The sequence below is a fragment of the Amblyomma maculatum genome, chromosome 6 (genome assembly GCF_055883805.1).
Source record: "Amblyomma maculatum isolate TAMU_Amacu chromosome 6, ASM5588380v1, whole genome shotgun sequence".
Classification (NCBI taxonomy): domain Eukaryota; kingdom Metazoa; phylum Arthropoda; class Arachnida; order Ixodida; family Ixodidae; genus Amblyomma; species Amblyomma maculatum.
Window position 1 is genome coordinate 57,329,226 of NC_139349.1, and position 16,311 is coordinate 57,345,536.

A 16,311-nucleotide genomic window follows, 5' to 3' on the forward strand; every position below is an offset into this window, starting at 1 on the left:
TTGTTTTTCTTACCTATATTCTTTAGACAAGTAGACGCAGGAGGCTAGAAAAAGTGCTATAATAACATTTTTATTGAACATTACGTTCACTGAAAGCATGTTCGGTCGAACGAAAGAGGATTACTATAATGCGTTAGATGTAATGGCCAGGAGACACATGCAGGTTTCAGCCGCCAAACGCACATGTGCGGCCGTGACAAATTCCCGAGGGCGCGATGTCGTTCCTAATCACGGGACGCGAAGGCGTGCTTTTTGTTGGACCGCTTCGAGGCGTACATAGTCTTTCTCCCGGCCACATGGCTTCCAGACATCCCGCTGCACCTCGAACAGGGCCCAGCCTTCGGAGACGTCCTCAATGTACAAGTTCATCTGCAGCAGAGTTGGAACAGCAGAAATGTTGAAGCGTTTGTTCAATGAGAAATGGAATTAGCTTGCTCACATTCTTTTATTTTCATTAAATAAATAAAGTGCTTGTATATGGCTCATTTGAACGAGTTTCGTTTTTGTAAACTATCTCTGCTAGCGAAGAATGAGGGCTTCGCGACATTCGCGCTCTTAGATCCCTCTGTCGTCCCACCTTTAGAGAAAAATAGAAGCAACACGGTAAGCAATCAACCGGAATAGAGGTCGAACGAGAGTTACACAGACTAATGAAGGACATTTCCTAGAATAGCATGACTGTGGCCTACGGAAAACTTAATGACGTGTGAAGATGGCCCCTTCTCTGGACGCTGACGAAGAGGAAGCAGATGCGAAATTGTCATCGCGCAGATTGTGTTGATTTTGATCACCCCGCTTCACTGCCGTACGTCGTCCTCGACGGTACTTCTACATTTAGTGGAGCTGCTGGGTACGAAGCTGCAGCATAAGGCAAGCATATCAGGTCGCACCTCGCGCTTTTGCTGCACTGGAGTCATCAAGGATATGATGTAGTGCACTGAGGTTTGAAGACTAAGCGCTGATATTTTGTGAAAAATAGCCACAAAAATGTGAAGAATGAACCTTAGTGCACCTCAATGCCCTCCACCTGATAACATCGATTGACTCGCTCGGCGCCACTGTTAGCCAATAGTTAATACATTTCCAATTGTCCGGGTCTCGCCACGGTGGCTCAGTCGCTAGGGCGCCCGACTAATGAGCCCAAGGAGGCGGAATCGAATCCCGGTTTGCTTGCTTTCTTTATAAGGTTTAACATTCTAAAGCGACTCAGGCTATGAGAGACCCCCTAATGGAGGGCTTCGAAAGTTTCGACCACCTGGGGTCCTTTAACGTGCACTGACATCGCACAGTACACGGGCACCTTGCTTTCCGCCTCCCTCCATCGAAAAGCTGCCGCAGAGGCCGGGACTCAATCCCGCGTCCTTGGGAACAGTAGTCGAGCGCCGTAACGACTGCGCCACCCCGGCGGGATGAATTTATTTCTTTCTAGTGAGATTATGAAACATCAAACTAACAAAATTTATCCCTAACTGCATGGTGTATCATATGTGATACACGAGTAAATACCCTTATCACAATGTAGCCTAAAGGATTATTGTGCACATGTTCCTGTAACCAGACAAAATAAATCACAATGAAGTCCTAATAATTTTCTTGAAGCGCAACTTCCAGTCAGAGTGGTAAAAATGTTCCCTCTACCTGCAGAATTACCAGCCAGATTGGTAAAAATGTTCCCTCTACCCACAGAATTACTGCAAGAAATGAAAAATTCTGCCTTCTTGCACATTTGAAATTAAAAATACTAAATAGTTCATTTTGAAGATTCAGTCACTGCAAACATGAATTCCTGAGAATTCATGTGGTACTAAACAACGTGCCACATGTGGCACATTGTGGCACTAAATAATTAAAAATTTTTTTATTGCTGCTCAAAACAATTTACTAGAAATGAAATTTACCGTATCATATGTGAAACAGTATTCTTTAAGGAGTTCTGTCGCGTGCGTATATACCTAGAATTTAAAAAAAAGCACCAGATCATTTGATTTGATTTGACTAAATTCCTATTTAAATTAAACCCATCAAGCCCATTTGACTAAACAAAACCCACTAATATGTAAAACAATCACTTATCGCTGCCACGAGGTTTTTAAAAGCTTGATGATAACTGAACGTCCGTAATGATTGTTCAGTGTTGACGAAGATTGCAGTAACTGACGCGCTGCAAGTGTAATTATCTGCTCTTTCTTTGCTTGCCGTAAATGCCCGGGTGGATGTTTCATGAGGGGGGGAGGGAGAGATTCTGGTTGAGCAGGAAATAAAATTCGCTTGTAGAATAGGTGGACGAGAACATAAAACTAAACGAGAAGTATATGCGAATCATATAAAAAAATTGAGCTGTAGGAACACTAACAGTTCAGTAATGCTTAGCAAAGATGTCTTGGGAAAACATTTTTGTCAGCAAATGTTACAAACACAACAACGGAATTCTCGAATCTTCCTGTATGACCAAAGATCAGGTGTACTTTACACGCGTGGTCTATACTAGTTGAGGTGTGATGCGGTGGAAAAATGTGCGAAAAAGAATAAAAATTATGTTTTACTATAATAAAAACGGGGAAATAAGATACACGAGCAGATTGTCTGCGCATGGCCAGTGATAGCGTATTTATATGTGTCTCATCCTGGTTATATCTGAAATTACGAATACGGTGACAGGATGGAACGCGCTCCTTTATTTTGGTCCGCTTCGAGGCGGTTAGCCGAAGTGATGTGACGGGGGATCATGACCTGTTGCACCCACATGTAGGTTAGATTAAGGCACTTATAGGTCTAACATTTGGTATTTTATAAAATTATATCCTGAACAAAACTTGCTGAAATAACGCACGTTAAAGTTATGTAACAAACATTTACAAGACTGTAAAGAATTGTCGTGATGTGCTGAGTTTCAGCAATGTTTTTCTTTTCTGCCAACTGTACATGCTAAGACCGATTGCGATACAACCTCAACGATCCGGCATTGTTTCTATAATATTTGTGCAGACTACAGAGCGCCAGGCCACTCCACATTCATGGCGGGCGGTAAGTGCACATGTTAGAAAGGGGTCGTGTAAAATACCTTTTCCTGCAACGAGTGGCTAGTCTCCAAGGTGACGAAGTAGGAACGGCCAGCAGACTGGTAGGAAAAGTAAGAATACATCCCGTATTCGTCGCAAATCTCCTCTTTGTGAGACATGTTATGGCGACAGGTGAAATCGCTGTCAACCATGCTGGCCTTCTCGCACGGCTTAAAAGCGGAGGACGGCTCAGCAGAGAGCAGTGCGCCGGCGTACACCATCACGCCCAACGTGGAGGAAAACACGACGCGGAACTTGTCCCCTCGAACACGCAAGGATGCAGCAGCTTGCCTGGCGACCTCCTGCACTCACAACCGCAGAGTGGACGCGTATTTAGAAACAAAATTTCAATTAGACGTCGTGCTCTAGCGTACGTACACCCGGTGAGGTGAAATATTGAAGCGGCTTCTGATACTTTTAATTGTATACGTTTCTCATTCGACAACAGCAATAAGCGTTTCTTTCATCTTTTGTTGAGAAGAAAATTTCTTCCAGAATCAGGCATTGAAAACTATACAATAGCGGCGTTGTCACGGAGGCTACATGCATATGGGACTCAGACTCAAATGATATCGAGGTGGAGGGAGGCGGGGGGGGGGGGGGGGGGGGTAGAGGGAGTCATCTGCTTGCTATATTATATACGAGTGAGGTTCAGTACGAATGACTATAATAAGACAAAATAGCAAGAATAATTACGTGGAAAAATAACGAAACGTTGAGGCAGAAACTCTACTGCAGTTTTGTACCAGTCATCAGCAACTGCGTTTTTCTGAAAAGGGCAGCAACTAGTTCTAGCCCATTCATTGTACCAGGTCTATGCTCGCCCCTTATTTCTGACTGTGAAACTTTCTCTTTTTCTCGCTCTTTCATATGGCGAATGCCGACGTACTCTACCAGTCTTTAATGTAAAACTGTCGTATCTCAGGTTTTAAAACTATTCGAACGGAATTCATTTAAAAGTGCAAACTATACCGCGCCTCACTTTGTTCAGCTGCACTGCAATGTAAGACAGTTTTATTTGTTATACAAAATGCAATTAAACAACGAATAGTTTATCTCTTCAAAACACTAAGCAACCTTTTTCGTTTGTGGCTTTTGGCCAAAAGGATACATTATGAAGCACAAGGACTCGATGCTGTAAATGGGCCACATTTTACATTTTCCAAAGTGGCCACGTGGATCGAGGTATCGAACACGACAAATGTGATTTCAAATACTTTATTCATTTTGTTTTTCTGCTTTTCTTACTAATGTGATGTAGTTGTTCTATGAGGCGTAGTCACGAAAATAAAGTGGCTTTTTTTTATGACACAAAATGCGTGGAGTGCAGCCGGTTTTGCTATATAATAAAAAAAAAATTATTGCCATTAGAGCAAAGCGCATTCCAGAAAGTCTATATACCTAAAGAAGTTCGGAACAGTAAACCTGTGATCTGTTTTTCGAACCACAACGCCGGTTCAGATACTTTTTATAAAGTCTTTCTGACTCTCACCATGACCGCATGGCTTCAATATTTGGAACGCAATTCTGCGCCATATAATCAATAATAATAAATTCTTTAAATAGTTTTGAACCATTTTGCCTTTATTGCACCCAGTAACGTATATAACTACTGTCGCGTCACAAACACGCCTATTCTAAAGCGTTCGGTATATTATAACTGAACGGCGACGGTCACTGACAGGATGGAAGAGACAAAAATTTTGTTTGTGCTGCAGATTAATTGTGAAATAGTGCTGTATTCATTTTACAACTAAATATATATTGTGAAAGAAGGCCAGGTCGAGAGGCCAAAGTCGTGACGGCAAGGCAAGGTACGCCGTGTCAGCGTTTTAATCTGATGGAGAACCCAGGCGCGTGCTGGAGCCAGCGCCGCGGGACGATGACGATGGTATGTACAAAAGAAAGAAGAAGATTATGGTATGTACAAATGAAAGAAGATCCGTGGAAGGCTCACAATATATGCGATTAAAAAACAAAGGGAATGGATCCGCCAGGAACTGAACCAATTACCTACACATGTCGCGCATGATGATGTACCATCTGAGTTACGGTGGCTGCTGTTCAACTCTACTTTCGAGTCTGCACGTGGGACGTATAACTTAACCTTGAAGTTCTTATCAGGGCCACCATCGACATCAACAGCGAACGTATACCGTCCTCAAGTTTCAGTGACTGTTGGCTTCCTTCCTTCAGAGCGCCTTATTCTCTACATTGGCTGCTCAGTGGATTGACGAGCACCTTGGTTTTGGCTATCCGAATGTCGTATATATGTAGTATCAGGAGGTTCTCACACAACTGCCGGCCTGAGTGTATGGTATTATTATTCCACACTTGTCACCAAGTCTGAGGGAGGTGATGGAGAACACTTTCAGCGTTAGCGTACACGAAATCTGAAGTAATTTGAAACTAGAAGGTGGAACAGCTGTACTTGTAGCTGAGTGGGCAGATCACATTATGCGGCATGCGGAGGCTTCATGTTCAGATCCCGCCGGGGCCTCATAGTTGCCTTTCTCTTCAGCCTGATCAGTCATGTTCGAGATAAAGCTCGATTAGTCTACCAATTCACCCGTTATTACTGTAAAGAAACGTTTCTCTGTATACTTCCCTCGGTTTCGCTGACTATCGCTTTTCACAGCATCCCGTGACAAGGCCTCCGCTTGACTACTCCTTTATAAGCGATATAATACGAGATATTCGATCGATTAAGTAATCGCGATTCATTTCAGTAACGTTTTATTTCTGTAAACTTTATTTTAGAACCTCTTGACTACTTTTGTAATTCTAAAGTAATCCTCGTCTCTCGATCCTCGTTGCCTGCGTAACTTTCTCCATACTAATCATATCGAATATAATGACCTCAAGTTGTGCAGTGGTTAAGGTGCTTGACTACTGTGCCTAAGGATGCGGGACCGAAAATGGCGCGGCGGCCATTATTAAATCCCGCATCCTTGGGCACGTGGTCGAGACCCGTAACCACTGTGTGGCCGCTTTTCAATGGAGGCAAAAAGCAAGGCGCCCTTGTACTGTGCGTTGTTAGTGTACGTTAAAGAACCCCAGGTGGGGAAAATTTCCGGTGTTCTCCACTACAGCATCTCTCACAGCCTGAGTCACTTTGGGACGTTAAACCCCGTACACTAATCTAAACAAAAAATATAATCACCATCAACTCTATGATAACCATTGAGGCTACTAATGATTTCCATAGCTTTTTGCTGCCAATAGCGCTTGTTTGACGTAAGAAGCACTCACGAAATTCGGAAGAAGCCTGTCTTGGTTCACATGTGCCATGCTTATGGGAACTGAAACGCAAGGACCTCCCGAGATCACAGACTCGGATACGTGGGTTTGGAGGATTACCATGCTGACGTCTCTGAAAAAAAAAGAAAAAAGAGAACCCAAAAGACAGTCAAATGGAGATTGTCATAAAGGAAGGCGGAGTAACTGCCTCACTGATGATGACCGTCTGAATTGCTTCCTGAAGGCAGGGTTAGGAAAGAGAAAGAGAAAAAAATGCATGCGTACTGCGGGCTGAAAACGAACACAAGGTTCATGTATGTGCAAAAACTAGGAATACGAGAACATTCAACGTTTTCGAATATCGACGAAAATTGCCTCCTCTTTGATAAGCTGGGCAAATCAATCACCACCTGTCCAAAACTACTGCAACTAATCCAGAATGTTTTGCGCAGTATTCGCGAAACTTTAAACATAGGTTGAGGTTTGAATAAGGTCCACTGAAGTCTACTCGGACGACCGTTACACACTGCTCTTTCTGTTGCTCACAGAATGCTGCCACGGCTGCTCTGCATAGGAAGCAGAGTTGAGCACCCTGGCGAATCCCATTCGTATCGAGGCTTTCATAATGCTCAAATACGGCATTATACCCTTTGGCTACAGGTCAGGATTCAGGTATAGCGAAATGCTATACCTGTATAGCGAAATGGGGCACAGCGTTGGCCGCTGCAATCAATAGGATTTGGGGCTAGTTTTTATAATGAAGTAATCAGTAGCAATTTCTAATTTCGCGCTCAACATGACGAACTGAAGCCCGCCTCAATGAATCAGTGCTTTCTGTATGCGGCTCCGAATCATAAGAAATCAGGGTCAAATGCTGGCCGCAGTGGCCGCAGCTTCGTTTATCCTAGCAAATATAGATATTGCGCCGTTCTTAGAGCGACGATTATACCTGAACGAGTCGGAGAAGCAAACTGCAGCAGCACAGCTAGCACTTCTCTCGCTTGAATAATCGTTTTGACCACAAATTCGCACATGTCGCGAATATTCGCATGAATGTTCGATCTATATTCGATTAGATTCTGTCACTGTTCTAAACATTCGTATTCGATTTCCGTTTGTAGCTACATTATTCATATTAAATTCATTTCGTACCGGCAGTACTCGTACTAAAGTATGTGTGCTTTGAAAAAAAAAAAAAAAAGACGCTATTCGCCCATCCTGAAGTCCCCACCGTGAAGGCCCGGTTATTAAAGCACTCGACAGCTGATCTCGAGGACGCGGGTTCGGCTGCGGCGCTCGCGTTTCGATGGAGGCGAAACGCAAGGCACCTGTGTACTGAGCAATTTAAATATCCGAAAAACATAAGACACCCTCAAGGGTACATGTGGAATAGAGAATAAGACTGAAGAATATGGGGTGGATTTTGGACTACTCAGCAAGAAGACATCTTCGTGTTGTTAATAAGCAGTGTAGCAACGAGAGTAGCGACATTTCTCCTTATTGCTTTCCAAGTGAACTTACAAAAATAAGACGATTAGGTTCTGGGGCTGATTGAAAAACGGTGTGACTGGACGGAAGATCATAGGGGCCTTCACAGGCCATGTCCTCTGCGGCTAACACCAGTGGTATGTAGTCTTCGAAGTAATTTAACTTTGTTTTGAATTTCCTACGATGCGCACTTTCACTTACGTTTTAAGGAGCTCTTTTGTTAGCTATCTTATGTGGTACCTAAAGAGGCTTTGTCGCAATAACATCTCAACGTAGTAGACAAGCTACTCTTCTCTCTGACCGAAGCACGAAGCTTACGCAACTCCTTGCGATGGTTTTGCCTGTCCTATGCTGACCTTGTAATAATAGCGCCCCTCTGCACGTAATAGCTTTCATCGCCATTCTTGTTTTCACTTTGCCTGTTTGGAGAGGGTGAGGGCGCCAATGTAATTATCAAAAAGTAGAATAATGCGCAAACCGCCGAGCGGGACAATATCATGTATTACACACTACTCGTCTGAACAAAATGTTTATATTCGACTTCTGCTTCATTTTATGAGCAGATGGGCAAGCAGAAGGACCGCTCTATGTCATTTTAATACACATTAGCAGCGCACACAATGCATGCTAATGTCTGATTACATTGTATGGTTACTAATCTTTTCCGAGCTTCTGACTACCAGCCTGAAAATCATTACACGAATGCATACCTTATCGAGAATTCAATTACTTAGAACACGTGCACTCACGTCATGACTGACACCTCGCGTACAAAACGCTGAGCATCCTTTATGGTGTGTAGCCATACACCCAAGAACGTGGTGTATGGCTACACCACGTTCTTGGTGTAGCCACCCCTGTAAAAGCCGAGCACCAGGCCGGGGGACGCTTGTACCCATATTTACCGGTGGGTGTCCGGCGGTGGGTTTCGAACTGACCACCTCCCGCAGCCGAGACGGGCGCTCTAACCACTTGGGTGTATGGCTACACCCAAGTGGTTAGTCCGAGCTTCTGACTACCAGCCTGAAAATCATTACACGAATGCATACCTTATCGAGAATTCAATTACTTAGAACACGTGCACTCACGTCATGACTGACACCTCGTGCACAAAACGCTGAGCATCCTTTATGGTGTGTAGCCATACACCCAAGAACGTCGTGGGCTCAGCGTGTTCTTGCACTGTCAGCGCTTTCGCCATGACCTGCAAGTACAAAGCAGCATTTGGTATAATTAGCAATTAATTAAGTACCAAGAGGATGATGTCGGATCGTATAAATGAATAGAACAGGAACCGACAGAGTTACAATTTACCAAGCAGCCCTCTCCTCTCCTATACCCTCCGCAGTGCACTACAAAGGCGAATGGATAATTCTTCGTTCTTGCCTAGCATTTGCACAATGTTGAAAACGGCTTTAAAAAGGTAAAAAAACTGGAAATTTTATAATTAGGTAACTGTCTTTGCGCTTGCATTGGTTGGGTGGTATGTATATCTCATTTTTTTAAAGTTAAAAAATATTAGCCATGGTCTTCAGAAGGCGCGATTGCTTTCAGTGACCGGAAACTAACCAGGCCGCATTATTTCTTTTCGGTCATATAGTAAAGCCCTTATCCCCCCCGCCCCCCCAACTCCTTTTGACGCTCTAAATGTCGGTGAGATACGGATAACCTTGCTCCTTAGGTGTCCAAACCTTCGGATATTTAAGAAATATGTAAGGTGGGAACTATACAAATACGTAGCAAGTTATGTAGACTTGATGCTTTGGGAAATACTGCACAGTGGAATGGAACGCCTTTTATATGAGATTTATATAATGGTGAAATCTTCATAAAACGCTTACAAAATAGCACCATAAACAACGATCAAGAGACATCAATGAAGCCTGCCAAATCTATTCTTCTGTTTTATTCTTTATCCCTGCAGCGAAACAAGTATTTCTCTAAAGCAGAACAAACAAAATTTGATATCGAAACAATATGACGCTTACTGCTGATTTTAATCGTAAGAGGGACATTTGGACAGAACTTAATTGTTATCGTCCGCGCACGCACCTTCGCGGAGAAACGCATAAATCGTCGCACTCTGAAAACCCGCTTCGTATTACCTACTGCGACTTTCAAACTCCATCGTACGGCCGTGAACAGCATCGCGGTTGCCATACTTTGTCGCTTGCTCACAAGCATGGAGAGCTCAGGCACTTGCCGAAAACATTGGTTGCAGGGTGCCGGTGCTGATGCCGCGGTGACGAGGAAAGTTCAACACTCCCATGGCCGACACATTCATCGTATATGCAAGCTCCATGAGCTGCTTGCCCATGTGTGGAATGGCGGCCACGGTGCTGTGTTCCTTACCAACGCCGCTGATGGAGAAACTTAGTCCGACGGCCATATTCCGGTTAAACGCAATGGCCTGCGAATAAAATAACAAGCTGAAGAAGAGATAGACGGCACAAACGAAAAAAACAAAAACAAAACATGAGTGACACTTAAGCTCCGCCTTTAAGGGTGTGACGCGATAGCGTAAGCTACCAGCCACATATAAAGCCTCGCTTTAACCAGGCCGTATGAACGTGCCAGCGTCCTCTAGGGTTAACGTGAATGCAGCAGCCTTGAGTGGCTGATGCTAATATCGCCCTCTCATATTAAAGAAGAGGTTCGAGTTGGCAGCTCCTGCTAAACGTAGTGTCAGGCAAGCGTATACGCAATTAGTGCTCAGCCATGTTAGCTGCTAGCTACCGCTTGAAAGCGCCATTTTCGTGGTTTTATCTTTCACAGCGCGAACGCCAGCGCTGACGCCGGAATTTATGAACGTTGCCTTGAAAGCTATCGCGTTAAAAAAAAAAGGGGGGGGGGGGGGAGGGGAGCGGGGACACAAACTAGGCGTTAAGGGCGTTTGTTGGCGGCTCTTTTTGTGGTCGTCGTTCGTGTCCACGCACTTCGCTGCTCGCTTGATCACTAATCCCTTGAATTTTAACGCAGTATCGTTAACTGTCCCGTTCACGAGAGATTCGGTATTGGCGATAGCGCTGCCGTAGGGGTTAGCATTGTGAGCGAAAATCACGAGCACCGAGTTGCCAGGCGATAGGTGGCAGCTGACGTGGCCGCACACTGCGTGACGTTAAATTTTGGGGATTTTCCAACTCGAGGCTCTCCTTCCATATGGGAGGGTGGTATCAAAATCAGCCTACCTGGACTTGCATTCCCGTTACCCCTAGGGCACGCAGACACGTTACATGGCATGGTTAAAGCGGGGCTTGTCAAGTCGGGCAGGAGCCAACGCTATCGCTTCGTATCCTTGAAGGCGGAGCTTAAGTGTCCCCCATAATGTTCACCTGTATCATCTCGCACATACTTTTTAGCATACACTCGTAAGCTAATGTGTCATGTGCAAAACCACCCCACTTATATGAAGTTCCGCTTAATCAGACCGTGAGCGTGCCTGCATGGTATATAGGGGTAGCATATCCGACAAGGGCATTGGGGAGTTCGATTGCTCCACACTGCCTTCTGAATTCTGAAACCCAAGTTAGCAGCTCCTGGCAAACTGGTCACGTCACGTGGTCAGCCTGCACCCCACAACCCCGCAACAAATGAGAGCCTGGCCATGTCAGGCTCAAGCTAACAGCTGACAGGGCCATGCACGTGATTTTTCACGTGCGGTTGTTCTTAAGAACGGGTGCTGGCGGTTGTTCTTAAGAACGAGTGCTTTAGCGCTATCGTGTTAACAGTCCCCGTGTAACCATTAGAAAATCCGAGTAAGCTATTTACACAAGGATATATATGCATTTACACTTGAAGATTGATGGCCCAAGGCGGCAGCAGGCCTAGTTACAACCACAATTGGTGCAGTCATTGTATCGAGTTTGCTTACGAAACTAACCGTATTATTGTGACAAGAGCTAGACAGATCATTGAGGGAAACGTGGTCATTATTGTGGGCTAGGGCAAGGAAATGGAGTGTACAGAATTTGTGAAGTCACCTTTTTGAATGCCTTCCAGGACTTGTTTCCGTAGAGCGGAAGGAAATGGCCGTCTTCTGCTACGAGGTCAGGATAAACGGCATAGTCGCAGAAGGTTAAAGAGAGAACCTCCGGTGTCACAAAATTCTCTCCGACCACGCAGAATGTCATGCCGGGACGACGTGTGGTCCCTGTTTTTGCTGTTGGGAAAAAAAGCGCCACACTTTTAAATAGGCGCGAACTCGTTACATCAAAGCGGTGACGCTGCGAACGCCTGACAGCACGACCGCTCCAGTGCAGCTCAAACAGAAAATAAAAGTTTCAGCTATTGAATCAACCAAAGGGCAGTTACAAAAATTTCATGTGGGATCGATAGTGTGTGGGCATAATATAGTGTGTTGATATTTACTTGAGCACAGAGAGAGTAGTAGCGTAATAAATTGGAAGCGGCTGTGTCTATTTGGGAGAAAATTATGTGACTCGAGGTCTAGTCGCAGCTCAAAATAATACTGAAATCAAATTTGGTCCAGAAGCGCGAGTTAACTGAAATGTACTAGCTGGGTTTAGCAGCAAACGAAACGCATTTCCTACTTTAACCTTGTGCTATATTTTCGTAATTTTATGGCTGCCATGGGTTTATGTGTAATAATTTTATGCATTTTACGCAAATTCATAGCAAAGTACAGCACAGCGGCAAGCCTAAAAAAAAAAAAAAAAACGTTTCTACATACGTATCCACGTTAAGCGAATCTAAGCCACCATTTATTATTCGCAAGGTGATTTGCTGGCATGGAATGAAGCGACGTTTTACTACTTCGTGTGAGAGTTACACTTGTCGGGGGAGGGCGTGGTTCGCATACTCTGCAAATTAGATGGCGCTGCCTTCGTTACCACCACAGAATTCCCAAACACTAACATGAATTTCAGCTATGCTTCAAGGTTCAAGGGCAATGTACTTTGAAGGTGAACGCACAACAAAATCGTAGATTAGAGTGTAAAAGTTTCGAAATTGCTGTAATCTGCTGTAGCAAAAAGGCAACATGTCTAGGTGCTTACGGTACGCACAGTGATGCCCTCACGTGCACGGAGCAGTGGTAATCCTAACAGAACGAGCATGCGTAAAGTTACCACTGCTTTGTCGTTCACTCACGTAGCTTTGCGACCCCAGAAACTGCCGAGTCCGGCGCGTGCACGTGCTCTGGCGCAGGATGCGGTAACACGAGCAATGGCCCGACTTGCTCTTGAACCGGGGCAGCATAGGCCGTCCAGCCCTCGGAATCATCACCGCTTTCACCGGAGCTTCTATGGTCTGCGGAGTAGGCTGCGGGAAAGTGAGTATATAGTATTGCAATGCGAGCGTGAGCGGAATAAGATGTTCAGGTATCACAGAACTGTGAACTAATTTCTGGGAACGTAATTAAACGAAGTAAATTTAATCGTGAGGAAGAATAAAGACAAAAGTGCCGTTGGAAAACGGGCAGATTTTGCTTAAACGTTTCCAGGCTCTCTGTACATCATGATGAGCACAGACGCGGCTGCGAAAGAGATAAATGCATGCTTCATGGCGAATTTCTTTTCGCCTTGCGCGTACTATTAGTAATCCAAAGAAATGGCGTGTTAGAAAGCTAAATCCCAATGCAGGCTTCTTTCCCGCGTTCTTAATATGCATCTGGCGCCCCTCTATTTTTCACCAAAACAACTACCAACGAAAGGCTCATTTAAATGGCGACAATGTACCAAATAAACAAACTACTCTGATAATTTATTTTGTTTAGTTTGACAAACTGACATAGAGGAAAAGCACTTTAGTAGTATCAGAAAATGTGAATGCGTTGTGTTATATAGGGCCGGTGGTCGATGCAAGCTATACAGTCTTTCTATAAGTTCGCCTCACCTGCTCTATGTTTGACGGTGTCACCTGAAAATGTAGAAGAAAACATGAAATGGGTTGTCGCATAAAACACTTGAACTTCGATATCAAAGCAGGCACGGAACGTATATTAGTGACGCTACAGCTTGCAAATAATGTTGATCAGTTGACGTCTAATACCTTCTACACCAAAATAGTTTTTCAAGAACTTGAGAAACTTGACTGTTGCGTGCTATTATGCAGAACTATTGCGGCGTTTCGTTGAGATTCATGAGAGCACAAGACGCTCCGTCAGGTACCTGCGAACGCGGGTTCCAGCAAAGAGCGGAAGCCGATCTTTTTTTGGGGGGGCTTCGCGGGTTTACAGTGCCACAGACAGCAGCCTGCAGAAGGTCTTGCGCCTTTCACGCTTGTGTATAATAGACCGGAAGAGGAAACGAAAGAGAGAGGGGAGTTTGTTTTAATGCACTATCCACAATCGAGGAACTCCTGCGCCTGTATCACCGGAGTGAATTGGCCCGACAGCTAGTTCGAAACGATGCGAGTGAAGGATGTGGAATATGAAGGTACTGAATGTCAAGTGCTCAGGAACAAAGGAAATATTCTCAATCAGCATACTGTCCGGAACAATTGAAATTGCGAGGCAGTGTTGTATACAGCTGGGGAAACTAGGGGTGTGTAGTTAGTGAGGTGTGTATTTAGGTTTGGCTTGGTTCGTTTAGTTTGTGGGGTTTAACGTCCCAAAGCGACTCAAGTTATGCGCGACACGCAGTAGCGGAGGTCTCCGGAAATTTAGAACACCTGGGGCTCTTAAACGTAAACATCGCACACTGCACGGGCGCCTTTTTTTGCGCCTCCATTGCAAAGCAGCCGCTGCGGCTGGGATTCGATCCTGCATCCTTGGGCACAGTCATAGATCACCCTGAGGGGGGAGGGGGGGATTACGAGTTGGGGACGTGTATTAGGTGTATGCGTCCAAGGATAGATAGCTGCGCGCTTGCTAGATTTTTCCGGAACTCTAATTGTACGAAGAGTTTCTCTAACGTTGTCATAGTGAATTTTTATTTCTTGTTTGTAGTAGAGAGTGGTGTCATATGTGGGTGAATAAAGCATTCGAGGACGAGACAATGCACCGCCTCATTGAATGGGATTCCAGTGTGAACAGTGATCCACTTTAGTATGACAGTGTCCTCGATGACCATGTCCTCGTATAGCTTGGTGGGAGCTTCTTAAATATCGTTCTGGCGTTCAGGAATCTGACCCGTATGTGATCCTCTAGGCGATTCTCTCCTACCTCGATTTGCGCCTTAAGTACCAGTTGTGCTCTCGCTGAATATTTCTTTCAGAGAACCTGTCTTTTCAACAAGAAAGCATATTTTTGTTAAAGATTTCTCGTTGAATATAGTGTGTTTTTGTAATCAAATTGGAAGCTAGTTCGTGACGTAGATTTGAACCAAATGACATATATAAAGCGTTATAATCAGGCACTCAAGACAGCTTTTCAGATACCAAGGTCTGTAAGTTGATAATGATCCTGTTCCTTTCTTCCCTACAAAATGGTGAGTTTAGGGATGCGATAAATGCCTCGCAGCATAGGTCAGAAGTAGTGTGGCCTGGAGACGTTTTATGATGCTGTCTTTTTAACGAGAAAGCAATATTTTTGTTAAATATTTTTCGTTGAATATAGTGTGTTTGAGATATCAAATTGGAAGCTAGTTCGTGACATAGATTTGATCCAAAGAACATATATAGGGCGTTATAATAAGACACTCAAGACAGTTTCAGATGCCAAGGCCTGTAAGTTGATAATGATCCTTCTCCTTTCTCCCATACGAAATGGCGAGTTTTGGAATGCGATAAATGCCTCGCTGTATAGATCAGAAGCAAGTATTGTGGTATGGGAACGTTTTATGACCCTGTACCTCCAATAACTTTCTTTCAAAAGGATGGTTTGTAAAATAGGGCTTCGAGATACCGCGTGAAGTGAGGCAGTCTACAAAGAATACGCAAGCACACTCACCGAACACAGTGTCAGCAGAAAGACCATAAATACGCGTCCAAAATATATTTCGGAAACTTTTCGCCCCCAGGACTCTTCTAAGTTCAATACAAATGATGTATTTTCTGATACTGGCTGGGCCGATAGCTGAAGATAGTATAAGCCCACTGTGCACATTCGTCATTGCAGCAACAAAACAAACTATGTCTCGGTAACACCATATCAGCCAAGAAAGAAACGGAAAAAACACGCTACAGGTGGCATTTTAAATAAGTAACAAAGATAACCCTCTGAAGAGCTAATTAATTGGGCTGGTTAGTATTCTTTATTTAATCTCAGCGCTGTGTACGCCGTTCACTTCCTTCTCTTCTTTGGCCCTGTGCCATTGCGCTGAAAACTATGAGCATAACCTTCAGTTTACAAACATTAGTGATGCGCAGTAGAATTTCACCACATCCTGGCAACAAAATAGACTATACTAACTAATGAAAACAAGTAAACGTCACTGCGGCTATCAATAGCAGCCTAAGTTATAATTGGCGCTACTCCCACGTACGACGTCCGAAACTGTCCGTAGCACGTGCAATTCCTACAGTTCTGGCACCCATGTTGTCTAGAAGTAAAAAAAAATGAGTGCATATTACCAATACGCTCCAGGTCACATCTTCCAGAAAAAACAGCGCGAACAAACGCGGA

At 44.3% G+C, this 16,311-nt stretch overlaps 2 protein-coding genes across 2 annotated transcripts in view; both read right to left on the minus strand.

Moving 5' to 3' along the window:
• Window positions 1–228: 228 nt before the first annotated feature.
• Window positions 229–8,988, minus strand: LOC146185822 (uncharacterized). Its single transcript, XM_084607921.1, has 4 exons — window positions 8,876–8,988; window positions 6,312–6,432; window positions 3,062–3,361; window positions 229–369 (listed from the first exon to the last, which is right to left on the minus strand). The coding sequence occupies exons 1-4, from the start codon at window positions 8,986–8,988 to the stop codon at window positions 229–231; spliced, it is 675 nt and encodes a 224-aa protein (XP_084464047.1).
• Window positions 8,989–9,978: 990 nt separating this feature from the next.
• Window positions 9,979–16,311, minus strand: part of LOC146185823 (uncharacterized) — a 41,145-nt gene continuing 34,812 nt past the window's right edge. Inside the window, exons 9-11 of the mRNA XM_084607922.1 lie at window positions 13,641–13,664; window positions 12,897–13,067; window positions 9,979–10,197 (exon numbers count right to left, since the gene is read on the minus strand). Coding sequence (XP_084464048.1) covers window positions 9,979–10,197; window positions 12,897–13,067; window positions 13,641–13,664 — 414 coding nt within the window. The remainder of the gene's footprint in view (window positions 10,198–12,896; window positions 13,068–13,640; window positions 13,665–16,311) is intronic.

What these genes read in the sequence shown, in the direction of transcription:
- LOC146185822 (XM_084607921.1), bottom strand. Translation starts at nt 8,988, where the DNA reads ATGGCGAAAGCGCTGACAGTGCAAGAACACGCTGAGCCCACGACGTTC. An exon ending in ACAGGCTTCTTCCGAATTTC is followed by an intron (nt 3,362 to 6,311) that starts GTGAGTGCTTCT and finishes TTGTGAGTGCAG; the next exon opens with GAGGTCGCCAGGCAAGCTGC. An exon ending in GCCACTCGTTGCAGGAAAAG is followed by an intron (nt 370 to 3,061) that starts GTATTTTACACG and finishes ACTCTGCTGCAG; the next exon opens with ATGAACTTGTACATTGAGGA.